General features: G+C 49.3%; 8 protein-coding genes across 8 annotated transcripts; 3 read left to right on the forward strand and 5 right to left on the reverse strand.

Annotated features, from left to right (window-relative positions):
* Window positions 1-81: 81 nt before the first annotated feature.
* Window positions 82-1,534, forward strand: ATNIH1004_010797 (bifunctional ornithine acetyltransferase/N-acetylglutamate synthase; the record flags this gene model as incomplete). The annotated part of the gene is made up of 2 exons (XM_033575365.1): window positions 82-533; window positions 616-1,534. The coding sequence occupies 2 exons, from the start codon at window positions 82-84 to the stop codon at window positions 1,532-1,534; spliced, it is 1,371 nt and encodes a 456-aa protein (XP_033421220.1).
* Window positions 1,535-1,966: 432 nt separating this feature from the next.
* Window positions 1,967-5,716, reverse strand: SEC61 (translocon subunit SEC61; the record flags this gene model as incomplete). Its single annotated transcript, XM_033575366.1, has 5 exons — window positions 1,967-2,048; window positions 2,113-3,188; window positions 3,270-3,437; window positions 3,495-3,595; window positions 4,249-5,716. 5 exons carry the CDS (start codon window positions 5,714-5,716, stop codon window positions 1,967-1,969), a joined length of 2,895 nt encoding a protein of 964 aa, XP_033421221.1.
* Window positions 5,717-9,769: 4,053 nt separating this feature from the next.
* Window positions 9,770-10,736, forward strand: ATNIH1004_010799 (putative cyclin; the record flags this gene model as incomplete). The annotated part of the gene is made up of 2 exons (XM_033575367.1): window positions 9,770-10,030; window positions 10,095-10,736. The coding sequence occupies 2 exons, from the start codon at window positions 9,770-9,772 to the stop codon at window positions 10,734-10,736; spliced, it is 903 nt and encodes a 300-aa protein (XP_033421222.1).
* A 734-nt stretch (window positions 10,737-11,470) lies between these two features.
* ATG3 (ATG3/ATG10 family protein) lies at window positions 11,471-12,635 on the forward strand (the record flags this gene model as incomplete). Its single annotated transcript, XM_033575368.1, has 2 exons — window positions 11,471-12,000; window positions 12,083-12,635. The coding sequence occupies 2 exons, from the start codon at window positions 11,471-11,473 to the stop codon at window positions 12,633-12,635; spliced, it is 1,083 nt and encodes a 360-aa protein (XP_033421223.1).
* Window positions 12,636-13,234: 599 nt separating this feature from the next.
* ATNIH1004_010801 (putative cell wall protein) lies at window positions 13,235-13,963 on the reverse strand (the record flags this gene model as incomplete). Its single annotated transcript, XM_033575369.1, has 2 exons — window positions 13,235-13,822; window positions 13,877-13,963. The coding sequence occupies 2 exons, from the start codon at window positions 13,961-13,963 to the stop codon at window positions 13,235-13,237; spliced, it is 675 nt and encodes a 224-aa protein (XP_033421224.1).
* A 635-nt stretch (window positions 13,964-14,598) lies between these two features.
* On the reverse strand, window positions 14,599-15,873 carry ATNIH1004_010802 (uncharacterized protein; the record flags this gene model as incomplete). The annotated part of the gene is made up of 1 exon (XM_033575370.1): window positions 14,599-15,873. One exon carries the CDS (start codon window positions 15,871-15,873, stop codon window positions 14,599-14,601), a length of 1,275 nt encoding a protein of 424 aa, XP_033421225.1.
* Window positions 15,874-17,244: 1,371 nt separating this feature from the next.
* Window positions 17,245-18,066, reverse strand: ATNIH1004_010803 (uncharacterized protein; the record flags this gene model as incomplete). The annotated part of the gene is made up of 1 exon (XM_033575371.1): window positions 17,245-18,066. The coding sequence occupies one exon, from the start codon at window positions 18,064-18,066 to the stop codon at window positions 17,245-17,247; it is 822 nt and encodes a 273-aa protein (XP_033421226.1).
* A 309-nt stretch (window positions 18,067-18,375) lies between these two features.
* On the reverse strand, window positions 18,376-20,266 carry ALG5 (dolichyl-phosphate beta-glucosyltransferase; the record flags this gene model as incomplete). The annotated part of the gene is made up of 4 exons (XM_033575372.1): window positions 18,376-18,423; window positions 18,867-19,193; window positions 19,272-20,048; window positions 20,150-20,266. 4 exons carry the CDS (start codon window positions 20,264-20,266, stop codon window positions 18,376-18,378), a joined length of 1,269 nt encoding a protein of 422 aa, XP_033421227.1.
* Between the last annotated feature and the right edge of the window lie 115 nt (window positions 20,267-20,381).

The raw sequence follows: 20,381 nt of genomic DNA on the forward strand, positions 1-20,381 counted from the left end.
TTACCAAGAACATTGCTCCGGTCGCAATTGAGGTACCATAGAACACTCTCTATGGCATCTCCTGCCCAACCCGCAGCCGCTATGGCTGTTTTCGCTCGAATGATGAAGGGTCAAGTGCGCAATTATTCCGCACCATTGGACATGGCCATTCCTGCCACCAAACAGAAGTATATTCCCTCGTCCGGAACCTATCCAAAGGGATTTCTCGTCTCAGGAACCCATGTTGGTGTGAAGGCATCTAACACCCGGTTCCCCGATTTGGCTCTAATCTCGTCCGAAACTCCATGTTCGGCCGCAGCTGTGTTCACCACGAACAAGTTCCAGGCAGCTCCTGTCCAAGTGAGCCGAAATATTCTTCAAAGCCGTCAGGGACAAGGCATCCAGTCGGTGGTGATCAACTCCGGCTGTGCCAATGCTGTCACGGGCAAAGGCGGCTTGGAAGATGCCGTGAATATGGGCAAGAAGGTGGACGGATGCAATGGTGTCAACGAGCCCAGCACTCTCGTCATGAGCACTGGAGTCATTGGACAACGGTATGTCAGCTCATGAACATTTATTTCCTCGCCATACAATCCCGAGTCGATCACTGACATTCTATGCTACATGGTCCTACAGACTCCCGATCTCAAAAATTCTCGACAAGATTCCAACCGGTCATGCCAACCTCTCATCCACACACGAGGCCTGGCTCACCACAGCCCGCGCCATCTGCACTACCGATACCTTCCCGAAGCTCCTCTCCCGCACGTTTACGCTCCCCTCCTCACCTGGGCACACATACAGCCTGGCCGGAATGACCAAGGGAGCAGGGATGATCCACCCGAACATGGCCACTTTGCTGGGCGTCCTCTGCACGGACGCCCCCATTGAGCCGTCCGCTCTTCAATCCTTATTGAAACACGCTATCTCACGCTCGTTCAACTCCATCTCGATTGACGGGGACACCAGCACAAACGACACGGTCACCATCCTAGCCAACGGCGCGGCAGGCGGAGTGCCCATCGCCTCGACCTTGTCTGACGACTACGCCGTCATGCAGGACGTCCTCACCTCGTTTTCGCAGTCCCTGTCGCAACTCATCGTTCGAGACGGCGAAGGAGCCACCAAGTTCGTGACGGTGCGTGTGCAGAACTCACCGGACTATGAATCCGGCCAACTCATCGCGTCCACCATTGCTCGGTCCCCGCTCGTCAAAACCGCTCTGTACGGTAAGGATGCGAACTGGGGCCGCATCCTCTGCGCCATCGGGTATACTCAGGGCTTAGCTCCCGGGACGGTGGTTCCTGAGCTTACGAGCGTCAGTTTCAAGCCGGTTGACGGTAGCCCTGTTCTGAAGTTGCTGGTGAACGGCGAGCCGGAGCAGGTGGATGAGGAACGAGCCAGCGTGATTCTGCAGGAGGAGGATCTGGAAATCGTCGTGGACCTCGGAGGCGGTGATAAGGGGGAGCAGGGCCTTGGTGGTGAGGAGGCTGTGTACTGGTTCTGTGACTTCAGTCATGAATACGTAACTATCAATGGCGATTATCGCACTTAGCATGACATGGTGGACTGCTAGATCAGCGAGAATTATTTAACTCATACCCCACAATTTACTTCATAGATGTATATAACGATTACGTTCCGATTCGATGTCAAGGAGTCTCGGTAAATACACTCAATAGTCAAAAGCAAGCGATAAGTAGGAAAAAAGGTCACTGACAATTAGATTTAATTTTAGTGTCTTTTCAAAATATGGTTACAAACCAGGCTGGTGCTATGTACAGTTGCGGCTTCCACTTTTCCGCCGGAAAGATAAAAGCATCTCCGCCGACAATTTCATCCTCACGCCCAATTCCAACGAAACAGTCCAGTCACCACTCTTGCCACAACAGCACACCCCCCGGGAAGAAACGGGAAAATATAACAAGCAAATCAAAGCCACATTCTTCTTTCTCATGCTATTCATCAAGAAGACAAGAGTCCCTGCCTAGTTACCAGGAACAAGGCCCTTGAGACCAGAACCAATATCGCCTTCACGGGCTGCAATTTCGAAGTATCCGTATATAATACTAGAGAAATAAACTGTCAGTCACGCCGTCACAAAATGAGATAGAAATGAATGAATTGGCTTACGTCACGGCAAGGAGAATACCAGTTCCGCTTCCCAGGGCGCCAAGAAGGTCGGAGGCGACGGAAAGAGCACCAATGCAAGCACCACCGAAGGCAGCGGCAGTAGGGATAACCCTCTTAAGCTCCTTGTACATGCTCTGCTCACGGTGGCCGGCCATCACGAGACCCTGGTCCTTGAGCTGCTTGGCAACGTCTCGGGGGGCAGAACCCGAGACCTCGATCCAGGTCTTGGAGAAGAGAGCACAAGCAACCAGCATGAAAGTAATGTAAACAGCGGTGTGGATAGGGTCCAGGAGAGCCTCCTTAAAGTTGAGGGGGGGAGACATGTAGTAAGCGATACCCGAGGCCGCGTGGAGTTGGGCAGAACCCTCACGGGGCTCCCAGACGCCAAGAAGCTTCACCAAGATGTTATCCGAGAAGCGCGAATACAACATCTGACTGATGAGGAAGATGTTGGAGCACAGTGCGGACTGGAGCATGATGGGCATGTTGGAAGTATAGAAGAGACGGACGGGGTAAGAGCCACGCATTCCACGCTGGCGCGAGGACTTGACAGGGATCTCAACACGGAATCCCTGGAGGTAAATGACGGCGGCGAAGACCAGGAGAGTGGCCAGCAAGTTCATGATGTTAGGGAGGTTCTGGCGGTAGAAGGCTTCGCGCAGAGCACGCTGCTTGTCGGACCAGGTCAAGAGGAGATGGAACAGGGCGATGATGGCACCCTCGAACTCGGGGCCACGGCCAGTGTTGATGGTAGTAGGGGAGAATGCCTTCCAGACGATGGACTCGCAAATGTTGGTGGCAATGAAGAGTGAAATTCCGCTTCCAAGACCGTATCCCTTCTGGAGCAGCTCATCCAGTAGGATGACAACCAGACCAGCAACGACAAGCTGGACAATCAAGAGAACACAGATACCAGCACCAAGGTCACTAGGCTGGCCATAGAGACCAGTCAGCACATAGACGCAAGCCTGGCCGAAGGAAAGGATGATCGCGAAAAGCTTCTGGGCGGTCTGGTAGAGCTCACGGTCGGTCTTGAGGTCCAGGTTGACATCGATGAGGTGGGTACCAGCAAGGAGCTAGGATAAGCACCAATCTGTTAGTCGGTACTCAAGAAAATAAGAGACATAAAGGAAACCCCGCGGGGACTGCTAGCATACCTGGAAAACCATGCCGGAGGAGATGATGGGGGTAATACCCAATTCCATCAGAGTACCCCGGTTACTGGCCAACATCATACGCAGCCAGTACAGGGGATCCGCGGTGTCGGAGGAGACAATGCCATACAAAGGCATTTGGCTCATGACCAAGAAGATCAACAAGGTCAACTAGAATGATCTATCAGCCCCAAAGCGTTCTTCTGCAGCCCAACCAAAGCTACATACCCCAGTCCACATCAACTTCTGGTTGAAGGGCACCTTGGTTTCGGGAGCTGCCACCTCCGGGAGGAGGGGCGTGAAAGGTTTGATTAAATCGAGAAAACGGACTACATTCACATATCAACAATTATCAATCAATTGAGGGTCAAATTACAACGTCATCGCGAGAAAATTTGCGATCGCGTGCAGGAGACTCACGGCCGCTCATTGTGTGTCGACCACCCCAACTGGAGGGATTAAGGGGAAAGATAGGGGGAAAAGAAAAACAGGGCTGGAGCAGAGAACCAGCTGAAGGAGCGAAGATGAATAAACGGGGGAGAAAAGAAAAAGAAGAGGTCAAAAGAACAAGAAGAAAAGAGCAGAGCGGGAGAAAGGGAGCGTTGAGGTGGACAGAGTAAGTCGCCTCGCTGGCCACTTTCGACCGGCGCTAACCCGTTGAGGCCACTTGGTCGCTTCAGCGTCCCAGACGGGCATTTGCTCTGTGAGCAATACTAATTAATGATAATAGTAATAATTTAGATTGCGCTCACCACTAAAAGGTATCATAACTTAATCTATTCATCATAAACAGGGCCAGATAAAATTGCCCTCTTCATCAACAAAATAAAATGAAGAAAAAAAAAAAAAATTAAGGGTCAACCATTCATATTTAGACAAAATGCAGATATCTTTTTCTCATAACCAAAGGAAAATGATGCGGAAATTCAATACCCGGGCCCTATAAGACTAAGACAGTCATCGACGGCCATCTCAAGCTCACCTAGCCGGTCCTTCAGACCTTTGTTCTCTTCTTTCAATATCCCCATGACACTCCAAGCTTCGGAGGCAGGGACGCCATGGCAGATCTGACATTTAGACGAATTACCGGTCCAAGAACTGGCAATACCAGTAGATGCGAGGCCTTTGAGTACGCGATCATAAGTCGAAGACCGAGAGATGGGTGCTGGAACAGGTCTGGGATCTTTATGGTGCTGTACAGGTATCATGGTAGGGGTGGAGAGTGTGACTTGCGAAATATTAGGCGACGGAGCGACTGTCGAGACGGGGGACTCAAGACATTCTCGCCGCGAGAACACGCTTTCTGAAAGACTCTCATCCCCTGAATCGAATCCCGAGTCGCTGGTGAAAGTGGCATTGCTGGCGCGCTTCAAGCTCCGTTTGGGGGTCTGAAGATCAGCACCCAAGTCGGAACTCTCATCGTCGCTGGACCTGATCAGCATCACGCTGCGTCGACGCGCCTCGTCCTCTCTGCGGCGTATCTGCCTTTCCTGCTCCAGCTCTTCCGCCATGGCTTTGACGGCCTTCTCCTGCTGGAGGACCTTTTCTGCCATGCCATCCAGCTGGACCTTTAGGTGTCCCACGCGTGTCCGGGTTTCTTCGAGCTCTTCTTGCTTCTCATTCTTGTCTGCCAACACTTCATGCAGAGCGAATGTCCGCTGCTTATACGCTGCCTGCAGCCGTCTCAGAACGTTGTCCGCGTTGCTCCGCAGGGCAGCAAATGCATCCTGATCATCAAGGTCAATGGATCCAGGCGGGAATAGAGCTCTCGTGATGTCCATGTTTAAAAATTCATCATCTGCAGGCTCCGGGAGCTCCATTTTGCTCTCTCCCTGGCGTTTTAATCCAAAAAAGGAGAATGGACTCGTCGATGTGACCTGCTTCAGGGGCGAGGGGGCAGTCATACGCTTCTGCGCCCGCGTAGGACTTGTGTAGGGGGCAGGAGAGCCGTAAGAGGTGTGTCTTTCCATGTTGTCGGTTGTTTCGGTAGATTCTCGCTCCGTTGGAGGATGTACCACTCCCAGGGATACTGGCTGAGACTTGCCCTGAAACCAACCCGTTAATAGTTTTGCCCCCTCCTCGAGTTTCCTTCTTGCGGCGTTCTCTGACGATGGTTTCGATCGCTTGTCCAGATCCTCGAATGTTCTGGGCTGGTCCGCAAAAAGGTGTCTAGCTGGCAAACGGGGCGTTTCTCCTCGAATGATTTCAGTATTTGCCCGTCGGTGAAAAGAGGGATTTGCAAACGTCCGCTTCTCTGGTGGTGGAGACGATGCATCAGAGCTCTGTACTAGCAAAGCTGCAGGAAGATCTCGGCGGGACAGGTGGTAATCATCATAAGGCTGATGGATGTCTTCAGGCTTGGGTGGCGGGGATATTATGGTCGAGGAAGGTTTCAGGTTGCCAATGGCGGGCGTGTCAGGTGTTGAAAGGTAGTCGAGGTCCTGGAGCATTGTTGCGCTGGAACTTGACCAGACAGGATTGAAAGGGGATGGAGACTGGAATGATGTATAGTAGGAGTGGCCACTTGGACACGGACTGGAATGCCACGTCGAAAGGTTGTCCAATCCAGTGCACCCACAGGGGAGAGTTGGTTGGGAATCAAGTACAGGGGAGAATGTTGAGGGCTGAAGCGAGCTCCCAGAGTCCCGATATGTCTCTTTTTTATTTTTTTTTTTATTTTTATTTTTTATTTTTTTTCCCAAGGCGTTCCTATTTGGGTCGGGTACAAAAAAGATCGTGGTAAATAAGGCCGAAGATCGTATGGCGTATAATAATGGCAGTACAGGAAGAAATGAGTTGAGAATTATTGAGACGGACTAACAATCATAATAAGAAATAATCTAGTCGCGGGGATCAAACGGTGGATAAGCCAACTAATTAGCCAGGGACTGCAGGATTCAGAAAAACCTCAGATGGTGATTCTGGATGGCTTCCAACGGCACTCTGCGATAATGAGTCGTAGCTCCCGCACGTGCCCCTTATTAAGTACGGAATCCGGAGTAGTAACAGGTACAACGTAGCACCAACTGGGTTGAGATAGATATTCTTGTCTGAGTGGAAGAGAATGGGGATGTGTCTGCTGCAGGAACGACCGAGAAATAATGGAGGCTGGTAACTCGATCTTTTCTTCCTCAGTCAACCACTCAGCAAAAATGCGATGGCTGAACAGCTCCCGGTCTGCTCCACCGTGGCGAGGCAACTGGAGTTGTTGCTTCATTCTGACTCGGCAACCGTCCTTAGGCTAATTTTTTCTTAGAGAGATTTGCCTCACTGATTGACGCTGCACATCTCTACGGAATACAAGTATCATCGTAGAATACAATAGTTACGGCAGATCAAATTTGTTGCTGATGCCAACCCAAATCAGGGGCCGACCATAGCGTCTAGACCCCGAATCAGCTAGTGGATGGACTAATCCTCCTGGGAAATTAGATCAATTCAAGTGCGGGGTCTAAGAAGAGGCCACTTTCGCTTCGATATATGCATCAAAACAAAGGAATTGCTTGGATTCTTTATTCCATGGAAACCATCCGCCAAGTCAGCATGCATGAACCATGGTCGGCACTTGGCAGTTGATCGCCGCCATTTGGAGTTACGACACAGGCAAAGATGCGCGACCCTTGGTATTTTATACATTGCCCCGGACCTTTGGAACAGTGTTGGGTGTTCACGTAGGGTTCTATACTTTGTACAAACAAGTTGGTATCCCTGGTCGCAAAACTAATCTCCTATCACTTCTATCGAACATTCTAGTGCTATTCTAGCGTGGTCAACTCTTATATTCAATTAAGTATCCGCAGTCAAGGCCTAACTATTTAAATCCCCCAATTACCAATCCCCTTGTGCTGTACTCTACAATATGCATGCTCTTTGTTTTACTCCCTTTTATATGTCTTAAATATTTCCATTTTCACAATATATGTATCGCCTCCAAATGACTCCCGATACTACAATCGTATAGGAGGATTCGGCAAAACATGAACTTTATTGCATCTAAAACCACTGTTATATAGGATATCTGTCAATCTGATTTAAAAATTCTTTGGCGCAGGATTAGAGATTTAACTTAAATTATTTTTAGATAAAAGAACAAGCGTATAACTGACGAGAGAACAAAAAACTTGCATCTTCTATTCATCCAGCGCTCTCTTAAATTCGTAACTAAGGTGTTATTCGCCTATGATTGTTTAACTGCAATAGTCCAATGGAAATTGTTATTTATCTCGCACCCTTTCTACTATTAATAGTAGTGTTAAGAACATATTGCTGATATGCAGGACATGGAAATTATAGAGTTCATGTCCAGGGCAGTTCTGCTATCAACAGATAAATTTAAATATAGATCTAAACCTTTTACATCTATTAACTAAAATAGTTATAGTTGGTGTCACTTAAATGATATTCATATTATCTGAAGGGAATAGTTAGTAGCCAATTCATAATGCTACCCTTAGAAGTCACTGAGCATTAACTAGGAGAAGCTTTTAATATATTGAAGACACCTAACGTATCTGATCAACTTTCACTGAAGCAGTCTATATTTTCTTCCACCTAGGGCAAGCTAGCTAAGGACCTATTCTGCTGTAAAGCTAGGTGGTGAATAAAGCTGAGCTATGCGTGTAGAAGGGAAAATAATAAAGGCCACCATATTCACTATATATTGGTAAGATAAAACAACCTCCTCCCTCCCCAATGGATCTCCCGCCAAAATCCCTATTCTCCAGTCATCTTGTCGATATTTCAGAAGATTTAACTAGCTAACTACTCTGTAGAGCCTTGACGCCACTTTAGTCCTTTTATTGATACATCTTAAGCGCCTAGGGTTTGGCCTTTAAGTGATCTCTGTTGTCAATATGCCTACCCAGACACCGGTGAGAGGACCTTTTCATTTAGTATAGGTCCAATCCCCAATAACGCTGAAATGATCCATCCAAGTTTCCCCTCGTATGGACCAATTTCCAGGGGAACATGGTCATTAGAATTGACTCCGACATGCAAGAAATTAAGCTTTCTACTGGGTCTGATGACCAGATTTTCTTAATGGTTCGCTCTTTCTTCTGATCGACAAGACCTCTGACACCCCCAAAGGACTGCTCCTGGTGCCTGAACTACACTAATAAGACCTTCCTCCAGGCCGGCAACTACCCCGATCTAGCGATATGTCGCATATACAAGAGCAGTTTCTCGCTCTGAGACGACGAAAAGTCCTGCCTATGCCAAAGAACCGGACACGGCATTTGTGTATCATCTGCACTACATGCGGAAATCCTACTATTATTATTTCAGCCTTCGTCACGGTGCACAAAAGGTCCTTAGTTAAGGCTTCGCCATGCGGATCTTGTTTCTTGCCCATCCCTTCCCAGCGACCTCGACGGAACCCAGAATAACTGCAGTCCGTACCCAGTTATTATATACATCGGCCACAGTGCACTCCGAACAGTCCTCATCGAAGGTACTGGTAACCGACGGATGTAGATATGGGAAAACCTCTTAGGTGAATATGACACTATGGTCGCCCACCGAAACAACACCGACAATATGATGTCGGTTGCAGACGGATTCAGTGCATGCCAACCCGATTATATCGAACTCCACCGACAATGATCCGGGACTTCGGGGCCAGCATTGGTGAGTGCTCATGAGGTCAACCCGCCGAGGGATCGGAACTCAACCCCGAGTTACAATAAATATCGGCAATCAGCGATGTGTACTTGTGTCGTAGAATCAATCACATATGATGTTGAGTACCTGAAACAACTGTCCCGACACTTCTGCCAGTCGCTGACCAGGAAATCCTACGGGTACAAACTAGTCGATAGAACCGACGGGGACCTAATGTCAATAGCAATATAGAAATATGAGGTATATTAGAACCTTATTTCCTAAGCTACAGAACAAACTTTCTCATTAGGTTAATAGTCTTTTTTATTGGCTTTATTTCCCTCCAATTCAGTCCTTCTTGCTTCGGGCGCAGGCCATGTAGAACAAAATCACAATAAAAGATAATGTCAGACATTATCTTTCATTGTCAGTGAATGGGAGCTATCGAAGGGAGAGCTCGATTGATCAGCGTTAGTCTAGGCAGGAATTAAATCGTATGTGGGAATTCTTTGCCCGCAAAAAGTCTGGCGTTTGAGTCTGCCTTAGATCTCTGGAAGATGCAGGTAAGTATGCCTTCCGGTTAGAGAATGTGGTGGGCCCGATTCGGAAGAGGAAGCCTCCGGGATTCGGAAAATCCAACTACCCGAACCTCGTCTGACACTTCTATATTATTACATAATACGATTGCGAAGGCGGTAAGCTGAAGCTGTTCTCTGCTTCAGCTTAGGATTATTCTGCCAGCCAGCTACTGAATATTAAACCAACGGGCGAGGTACGCAGCAAGTGAACTGCGTTAAACCTACCGTTAAATTGGGCGAGAATATATTGTTGATAGCTCCCTGACTGTATTTGGTTGAGTGTCCATCTCATTCAGGGCGGGATCTAAGTTCCTCCCCGGCAGCATGGCACCCCCGGCCACCGAGGGATTGAAGTTCTTGTCCAATGCTCTCGCAACACCAGAACAGCTATCTAGTTCATCGTCATCCATCGATGGCGTTCCCCCAGACCTAGAGGCATCTATTCGTTTCGCAGGAGCCCAGCTCACGCAAGCTGCGGGGATATTGTTACGGTTGTCGCAGGATATCATAGCGCAGGCCATCGTCACCTTTACTCGTTTCTGGATTGGTCCTGAAGGTGGGAGCTTGCGGCTTTACTCTGTGAAGGTTGGATCACGCCATAGAATCCATCTGCAGGAAAGTAGCATCACTAACGGTATGGTCTTCGTAGGATGTGTCTGCCGCGGCGCTGTACATGACAGCGAAGTTATCCTTCCAACCCACCTCTCCCCGGTCAATCTTGAACGTATATACCTTCCTTCTGTCCAAAGATGCATCTCCGCTTTGGTTTGTTAACCCGAATGGATCGCCTGAGAAACCGGCCCCAGAAACGTACTACCTCTCCGAAGGTGGTTACCAAAGCCAGCGATTGGTTCTTATGCGCATTGAATCAATCATCTTGCGCACATTGGGCTTCGATACCCATGTGGCTCTCCCTCAGACGATCGCCTTAACATACCTTCAGACTCTTGGTGTATCATCCTCGGCTGTTGCCCAACGAGTCATTGAGCATCTCAACGCATCACTTCTGTCGCCGCAATTACTATATATCACGCACCAACCAAACGCACTTGCGGTGTCATCAATCTACCTGGCCGCCCGGGAGGTAGGAGTTAAGCTCGTCGATGGAGAATGGTGGGAGGTCTTCGATGTGGACCGAGAAGAGCTTGGGTTCTTAGTCGTGGCCATGAGAAGCATGGAGGGATTTGTGCGGGCAGAAAAGGAGAAGTGGAAATCTCGAACGATTCCTATGGTTCTGGACGATACCGAAGCAGAGATCGAAAGAAGAAGAATGATGGAAGAGGGCGAGTGAAGCTAACGGCTACATTTGGCTATTGCCCAACCCACACAGTGCTTCGAGAGCTCCCGAAACGCTACACCCTTGTCCTTGACGCCATCTACGGATACTGGCTTCTAGACGACAAGTGAACAAAATGAACTTGGATTACGGTTAGACTGTCGGACTTTTGAGGAGGAGATAGTTTCTGACAAATCAGTGTCTCGTGTTGCGATCAGCCAAGAGAACCATTTCACTTCGTGTCCTAGATTCTTGTCGGACACAGTATACTTCTACCGATTACAGGGAAGAAATTCGGGTTGGAGAAGCGACCTGCGTATAGCGCTTGGGGGACTTAGAGACTATAAATATGTAATATACTATACTGGGACCTGTATATACCTCACTATCTCATTTACTGGGTCATCATACACCACTCTAATTGATCTGAAATATTGCTCCACAAGCCAGAATAGTCATATAAACACACCATCAAAGCCACAAGCAGGTAGATGCATGACTAGGAGCCTCACCAAGGGACATATCGATATGGTGGTCATCACCGTTGCACCCGCCACATGATGAACCCCGCGTGCCCCGGGCAAAGAGAGGCCGCCACAACAGCTGATAAGCAGGTCCCGACCAACACCATCAACCTCCCTCTCCTTTTCACACAACCCACCACACACCAATTAAACATAGGAGACTCAAAATTACGATAGATCCGACATACCATATCTGACAGAAAGAGGGAGGGGAGAACTAAAACAATGAACATCCTACATTCCACCCTATCCAACTGGCGGGACCGTCTCGCCCCAGTGTCTCGCACCTCAACATTCCGCAACACCGGCCAAATTACGCCGGAAGAGTTCGTACTGGCCGGTGATTACCTGGTATACAAGTTTCCGTCGTGGTCGTGGGCCGACGCATCGTCGCCCTCCAAGCGGGCATCGTATCTCCCTGCTGGGAAGCAGTTCCTGGTGACACGTGGGGTACCCTGTCACCGACGACTGAATGATAACTTTGCCGGCGATGCGGGACACGAGGACGAGATCGTCAGGGACATGTTATCGGGGGCGGGAGCGGACGCAGATGATGATGGATGGTTGCGGACTGGTGGAGGGACCGATGCGGTCGCTCGACAGGAGAATCGGATCGGGGATGTGCGAACGGTCGATGAGGCGGGGAATATGGGTGAACGGGAGGAGGAGGAAGAGGATGAGATACCTGATATGGAAGATGAGGATGATGATGAAGAGGCTATTATTCGAGAGCCGGCGGGGACGGATACAACTCAGTAAGTTCTATCTCTCTACCTGGCTTTATTGATCCATGTTTGAAGGAACTGTGGTTGACGAGGGATGAATGTAACTGTTTAGACCCACTCGTACATATAATCTCTACATCACATATGCCAATTTCTACCGCACGCCGCGTCTTTATCTGTCTGGATACCTCTCCCCATCGGAGCCTCTTCCACCACCGCTGATGATGGAGGATATCGTGGGCGACTACAAGGATAAGACCGTCACACTGGAGGATTTCCCCTGGTTTGACGGAAGCATGAAGATGGCTACCGTGCATCCATGCCGTCATGCATCCGTCATGAAAACTCTCCTGGACCGCGCCGACGCTGCGCTCAAGCTCCGCTGTGAAAGGCTCAAACAGGCTCAAACGAATCCAGCAAAGGCACCACCCGCTGGTGACAGCGGGCTGGAAGGCCTAGTCGACGATATCAAAGGTCTTTCTCTGGCCGATCAGCAGCAGCAGCAGCAGGGCGGGGACAAGAGCGGAGGCGATGAATGGGAAGTCCTGCAGCATGATCAGGAAGATCAAGTTGCCATCCGGGTGGATCAATATCTGGTTGTTTTCCTGAAATTCATTGCCAGTGTGACGCCGGGTATTGAACATGATTTCACCATGGGCGTATAATTCTGCTATGTTATTCTTTCTTTTTTATCATTTGTTTCATTTGTTCTCTGGCGTACGGCATGATCTCCATGATGGTATAACTCATAAGACTAGTTATCAGGTATTTCTGTTAATCCAGCTAGTCAATATTTCCACGAATTTACTGTACCAAGGATCCAAAGTAAGCTGAGTGATTGACAGAATACATTAATTAAACTGTATACATTAAGACTCAGAAATTTCACATGTAGAGTATATTATTTTCAGTATAGGGTATTAAAAGAAAAATAATCTAAAGTACATAATAATACAAGAAATCAATAGACCATCCCAGCAGCACCGAAACCAAACAAGACAGAATAACACCCCTGAAAAAAAGAAAGACGCCGATGACTGAAGCCCTGACCAAGAAGTATAAGTATTGTATAACAACGTTGTAACCCAATGAGTGATAAGACAAGAAAGGACACAATAAAGTAAGATAGTTCGGAGAAAATGCATGTCCCAGAGAGTCAGAACATAGTGTGAACTCCCATGAAGATTCAAGTAATCAAGCAAGTTAGTATTTTCGTTTTCTTCTCTGTTTTGATCTTCGCTGGGCCCGGTTTCGAAGGAGACATTTAACTAGGGCACTGGCATATATCAACGGGCGCTGGAGTGGTTTTAGTTTCGGGCTCCGGCTGTTGTTCTGGTTCTTGTTTTGGTTCTGGCACTGCCACTGGCTGTGGCACTGGCTGAGGGGCAGGACATGCTTCGATTGGGGGCTCAGGTTCCGGTGCAGGTTCAGGTATGGGCTCGGGCTTGGGTTCAGGTTGTGGTTTGGGTTCAGGCTCCGGAGTAGGTGCAGGTGCAGGTGCAGGAGTAGGGACAGGGACCGAAGGGGGAGATTCAACGGGATGAGTCGGTTTTGGTTCTTCAGGTGGGGTATAAGTGGGAGTGGGAGTTGGAGGGGGTTCAGGCTTAGATGTACTCTCTTCATAATGAGAAACAAATAAGTCGGCAAGATTGATGCTAGGTCCATCGGGGATGCCGATAGTAGCGTCGAGACTTGCGGTGGCATCAGATGACATATCAGAGTCACCGTTTTCATTGTAGCTGGAGGATGAGGAGCCGTCGACAGTGATGCCAGGATCTCCTAGAAGGGATAGACCCAAGTTTGTGCCTTCCTCGGAGTGGCTGTTCGACTGTCTCGGGAGGAGGGAATGGTTCTGTGGTGGTCAGTTTGTGATATCCTGGGTCTTCTTATCTGATGTTGGGCCTACCTTGGAAACAGGAGCGGAAAGAACTGAAGGAGGGCTGCTCGCCAAGAGGAGGCACAGAAGTGCTGAGATGCTCCCCGTGGAGTGCATTGTGTGTCTGTCTGGTGGAAGAATATCTCTTAAGAGGGAGGAGGTTGGCTTGTGTGGTGAAACGAGTGACGTTGATTTTAAGATACGAGTGCTAATGGATGGGTAATCTAATGATTGAAGGAATGAATAGAGAATGAATGAATGCTGGTTAAGAATGAGACTGCTATAGTAGGCCTTTTATAATTGCCTCGATGACCGTCTTGAGGTTATACAGGGTCGTGGGCCCTTTCCAGGGTGCTTCCTGTACACAGCTCCATAGGGGCACATGCAAGGCCACAATAAGGATATAGCCCCTAACGATACCAGATAGTGTTGCATGATGCTGCAGGGATGCTACTTTCAGCCCAAGGAGTGACTGGGTATGGTTGGATCGTTGCCGGCCGATGCAAGGAGCTTCAAGACTATCCGCTGAGCCAAGTAGGCAGGAAGCAGAGAGGAACCGCCAGCAGAAACTCAGATCCATCTAGTCAGGTGCACATAGGTTGCACCGTTAAAATGCTGCACATGTTTATTGTAACATCGTCATTCGTGGTATTCCAAAATCGCCTTCCCTAAATAAGACAAACATACACATAGAAGAGAAAAAGGTATTCCTAAACAAAGAAGATGCTTTCAAGATCGCCACTGTATAGTGTCTATGTCAAAAAGGACCGTCTTGCTAAATACCTCTCCAATTCAGGATCCCCAAATGCAGTGCCAAAATTAGTGGTGCTTTTGAATTTAAGCTCGGGATCCTGCTCCCCGGGACTAGAAACCTCAGCATCAGCTTCTCTCTCCCTCGTCGCCCCAGCTGCTTCGGACGGCCTTAGTATGTGCCTCGCCTCGTCAAGGAGTTTTTGGTTCAGTTCCCTCAGGAAGTCACTGTCGTGCTCCTCGTCGTTCACCAGGGAGAGGGGCCCCTTCAGGGCCGGATCATCTGGCAGATCGGCGAAATACGAATCGGAGTTTTCTGCAGGCTGCCGAAGCGCCTTGGGAGCAAGGGGCTCATCCTTCTTGGAGGGGTCTTCACGCGGGGTGGGCTGCTCTGTGTCCATATCTTGGTCAATTACGGCCATAGGAGTGTGTCCAGCATCCCTAACGAGGTTACGCTCCGGTGGCCCCAACTCCGAGAGCCTCAGCTTCAGACAGGACTTGTTTTCAGCCTTGTAAGCCCCTGGGGGTGGAGATGTCTCTCGAGATAGAGGAGATGGGGGCGTCATCACGCGGGCGAATATCTCAGGAGGTAGTGCAGTTGATTTTAGCGTGATGCCATCCAGCTTACTGTCGAGCTTTTCAATTGGCACAGACACGGTGGCACTCGCAGTTGCGTCAGTCGCATGAAAATTGGGCGATAGAGCAGCGTCAAGGGATGCCGTCGATAGTCTGGTTCCTTGCTCCGGCAATGCACTCTGACTGTCTGATTTCTCCGAGTCGGGAAAAACCCTTGTGGGTCGAGTCCCAGGGCTAGACCCCTCCCACACCTGGGAGTTGCTGCTGCTCGATACAGTCGTTGACGATGGTGCACCAAATGAGGTCCGGAAATTGGACAAATGCGTTACCGGGCCGTCAGACTGTGATGTCGAACCAGCCACCGGAGCGGTGACCCCCTTGCCCTTCAGTAGAGATTCTAGTTCAGAGATCTTGAGTTTAAGTAACGCCCGCTCTTGCTCCCATAGCCGCCTCTCTTCCGCGAAGAGAGCTCTCTCGTGCTCGAAATTTGTTCGTTGACGATCCAGGAGCGATCGGGCCTGGTCGACGTAATTTGCACCCGGTGTTGATGTATCACTCTGGCTGCCAAGCGATTGTGAGGGGTTCGTACCCGGTAATGACTGCGCACGACGGATGATGGGAGTTGCCGTAGGAGAGAATCGCACCTCCTTGTAACAGCTGCCTTGGCCATTGAGTGATCTCGCTGATAATGATGGCTTCATTTTTGTTGGTGGTGGTGGTGGTAGTAGCCAGATCTACTGAGACAATGGAAGGGTTTGGTGTCCCTCATAAAGGGATGAAAGGGGATGGAAAAGAGGCACAAATGGGATAATGCCTCGGGCAGATCAACAGATTGGGTACTGGGGGAATGTTAGCTACACGGTTCACGACCACAAAACTATGCGACCAATGAGGGCTACAGAGCCACATACAAGCTGTGGCAAAACAAGAAGTCCAAGCTAGCACGGAGGCCAAGCCGGGAGGACAGTTCATCGATGGCTCAATTATGGATCAACGAGACCTGAAAACAACTCGCCGATGGCAAAACCGATCATCAGCCAGCCATACGCGGGCCGACAAGTGGATGATGAGCTCGACTGCAGCGACGGTGTCACAGCAGCCTACTATTGCCAAGCGAACCTATGAAGTAGAAGAAATCAGGGGCGTTAGGTTTCAGCCAGGGAATTGCAGCAGATGTCTCACTACTGGGCGGAGGCTGTCGGCCTGAAGAAAGAGTCGAGAGCGAATACTGGAAAGAAAGGGAAAGAAAAAGAAGGATAGGGGAGAAAGATAAAATAAGCATCGCCAACGGATTCGAGAGAAAAACAAAACCGCCGTTGGGGGTTTTCCCGTGATCGCGGGGCCGTGAGGCCGATCACAAGGCCGGCAATATGACGTTATAGGCAACGCTTTTCCTCGAACAAGATTCTCTTTTTCTCCTGCGAATTTCGGTCCTTCCCGGTGTATCCACTGGCGGATTCGTCCGATGAGCCATCCACTCAGATGTCGCGTCATCTGGTTATAGAGTTTGGTATGCTAAAGTGTTTGGTATTGTCGATGGACGGATGAGGTTCTGATCTAGAATCCGAACAGCCCAGCCGATTGGTGAGATGTCAATCTCCATGCTTTCTTTTTTATTTAACTGCCAATTCTGACAAGTAAAGAAGTGGACTGTGCAGTCTATAGTACATAAAAGAATAATCTAGAGGTATCAGTCCTTGCTCCCAAACCTTGAATGCCATGTCCAATCCATATCCAATCCATCGCCATGATAGTCGCCAAAATTAGTATTGTACTCAACAGTGACCCCAAGAGATCAGCTGTTGTTGGGGGCTCCAGAGACTCCAAGATCTCCTTGGAAGCATCTGTACCCTCAAGAGACGTCATCGCGCAGCAACAGATGACTGCCAACCAATTGTTCAAGATCTCTTAGCTCATGCTCCCAGGAAATCCAATCCATCCCAGGTGGAGAACACAAAAGTGCGTGCTTTAAAACAGGAAAAAGAAAAAAAAGAAAAGACACGCTAAACAATAACAAAACCGCGCAGAAATGACTCAGAAATGCCTCTTTTTTAAATTACATTTTTCAAGGGCTAGAAGGTCATCGCCCCATGTGAAAGCATCCCTTGAGCCTCGCTAATAACGTGCCGATGGACGGATGGCAATGCAAAGAACTGGAGCTCTTTATGCATCTTTCCAAAAACAGTCGCCAGATACCAGACACCTCGCGCCGACAACTCGGACAGTTCTCGACCTCCAGCCACAGCTAATGGAAAATAGAATCGGGGATCCATGTACAGGAGGACGGTAGTCCAGTTCGGTAGTTTCTCCATCAACATGCGTCCTGCACGCTCGTACTCTTTCAAGTTGCGCTTGGGCACGCCGGTCTGCGAATGGACGAAGAAGAAAACCTCGAACCCGACGCTGCGAACTCGATTGCGAGCGGTGGCACTCAAGGTATCTAGGAAGGCTCCGAGGCGGTCCAGATTGAACGAGTTGCGGAAAAATAACGCGTTGTGAGAATACACAAAGTCCTCAACTTCGTCATGCAGCTGTCGATTGACGGACAGCAGGTTTCGAACCCGGCCGTTCTCGCCCACCCAGCTGGGACACATACTCAGGGCACGGTATCGTCCCCGGGCTGTGAATGCACTTCCTCGGTCGTCGACTACGATCAACGGACGGTCCATATAGTCGTTTGGGATTTCCAGTGCGTATTCGTAGATTATGAGTCTCAATTCAAGAGGTAACCGAAGGAAAGGAGACGACCGCTCGGAGCTTGCCATCTGGCCAGCTCGTGGCTCGATCTCCTGAAGCATCTCCATTGGTTTTGCTTGACCACCAGTCTGATATGACAACGGACGAGGGAAATCCACAGCATATCGACAGCGATTTATACACCACGCGGAGACCATCGTGGCACTTGTTTTCCAGCCATCAACTGACACTGTATACTAAGTACCTTGTTGTTCCCGGGACTCAATGACGACCAATGACGTCGGCAAAGTACGTGAACAACATAGAAAACAGGTTAAGAACCAGACAGAAGACATGCAGACCAAGGACTGCAAGTAGAGCAATTCGGTACCGGGATCTCAAGCAATGGAAATATACCCGTCAAAAAAGGAAGAACGAAGCAAAGGGGTAGGCGATGAGGAAAAGTAATGGTAATAGAAATAGACGCATCACACCACTACCTTGAATCAGCCAACTTCTTTTTCTTGTCATTGCTGTTCGTCAAAGGCAGCTTCGAGGAGGAAATCGGGTCCGATCTACCCAAAGTCTGTTCAGAAAGGAGATTTTCCAGAAGACTTCGATCGCCACTAAAAGTTAATCATTTCCAGTGAAGTTCCGTACCTGGACTACCTCGGTAGAAGGAGATCGTGATCTATGGAGTAATAGAACAAGAAAGGACTATAGCAGTGTGTATAGCACATCTGGATCGGACCATGTCAGGCAGTACCATTTCTACTTCGGCATCGGTATGCCTGGTGCATGCATCTTCTCTTCCGAGATGGTTCATGTCGTCGTGCCTTGCTCGTCAGAAGCACTACGGTGGAGATCATACCATACCTACTGTAGAGTAAGCTAAAATCCACCCAGTTCAAAGCCCGCAGCAGCAGAAAATAAGTACGGAGTACGAAATAAAATCTTGTCTCGTCTCTAAGATAAAAAATCCTATTCCTTCTACACGGGCTCATGTCCGTCTATAAACACCAAGCGACCACGCGGCTCGCAGCACCGCAAGTCCCCAAGCCATCCCAATGCTGTCGCGAAGCACATTCAGTTTGCTCCCTTTGACCTCCCTCCAACCAACAGGAACTTCAGCCACTGAGATCCCCGCAAATTCAGCAAGCATAAGCATCTCCACGTCGAAAATCCAGCCTTCCGAATGCATGTACGGGATAATGTATGGTAGGGATGATCGGGAAAACAGCTTGAAACCGCACTGGGTATCTTTGATTGTAGCCGTCTTAGAGGGTGTCATGAGCCATAGGATCAAATGGAAGGAATGCATCAAGAAGTTGCGGAGTTTCGAGCGCTGTCATGATTGGATGCCATGTGAGTACTATAGCTGAGATTTTGAAGAAAAAGAAAAAGAAAAAAAAAAAAAACACACCTTGACAACCGCTTCACTCCCAACCATATGTGCTCGGGAACCCACTGCTACGCCACGTCCCTCAGAATCCTCAATCTCTTCACAGGCGGAGACCAGCTTTCCCAAGTCTTCAAAGTTGCTTGCTCCGTCTGCGTCAGCAAATACTACGTACTGTCCACGGACATGTCTCATGCCATGGGTGACAGCGCCGCCCTTGCCTCGATTTGTCGTCAACGTCACTACTCGGATTGTCCCCGGGGGGATATGGACTCCTTCCTGGGTGCTTGGTGTCCAAGGACCTGCGTAGCCCTTGGGATGTAATGAGAGCTGATGATCCCGAGCAAAGGTGAACGCGACCTCTTCCGTGTTATCTTTGGACCCGTCGGATACGATGATAATTTCCCAGCCCCGGATGTCGTGCGTCCAGTGATTTGCTGCCGGGCCGTTCATCGGCCCCTTGACTGCTTTCCTCTGCCGAGCCGTCCTTTCTTTATCCTCGTTGGAGTAATTCGGTAATATTCCATACATTCGCTCTAGATAATTTACCGCTTCTTCCAACATACCTCCTAGGCGGTCCTCCTCATTGTAAGCTGGTACTACGAGGGACATGAATAGTTCCGCTTCTTCCATAGCGGTGTGATCCGGCATACGCCGCGTTCGTTTTTTAAGGGCATCTTGCCAGCAGGGCAGCTGCTGGGATTCCGTGATCGATCCCTCTTTAGAGAGGGTTCGGTATCGCTTTTCTTCTGGTAGGGGACTTCGCGGTACTGGGGCAACGATGAGGACAATGACGTAGGTCTGCACGACCGGAAGAAAGAACAAAGGTCAGCCAGTTACGATAGTCGGATTGCTCTTTGCAATCCACCAAAAGAAACAGAAGCAGAGAGACCGAAGCATACCAGAACCAAAGCCCCCGCAAGTGTCGCTACCAGAGTAACTAGAAGGACGTATGCCGGAACATTTACCAGGAGGCTGGTGCAATGGACACAAACCGAGGCCCACGCTTCTTGTTCCATGATGCAAAATCACAATCTCAAGTGCAGCCGACTTTTCAGAGATGTAGTGTAGGTCGTATGCAAGTTGTCGAGATCGAAGGGAAGAGCTTAAGCGCTCAACGTGACGGAGACAACC

Source organism: Aspergillus tanneri, assembly GCF_003426965.1.
Source record: "Aspergillus tanneri strain NIH1004 chromosome Unknown AapTan_8_pilon_pilon_pilon, whole genome shotgun sequence".
Taxonomy (NCBI): Eukaryota; Fungi; Ascomycota; class Eurotiomycetes; order Eurotiales; family Aspergillaceae; genus Aspergillus; species Aspergillus tanneri.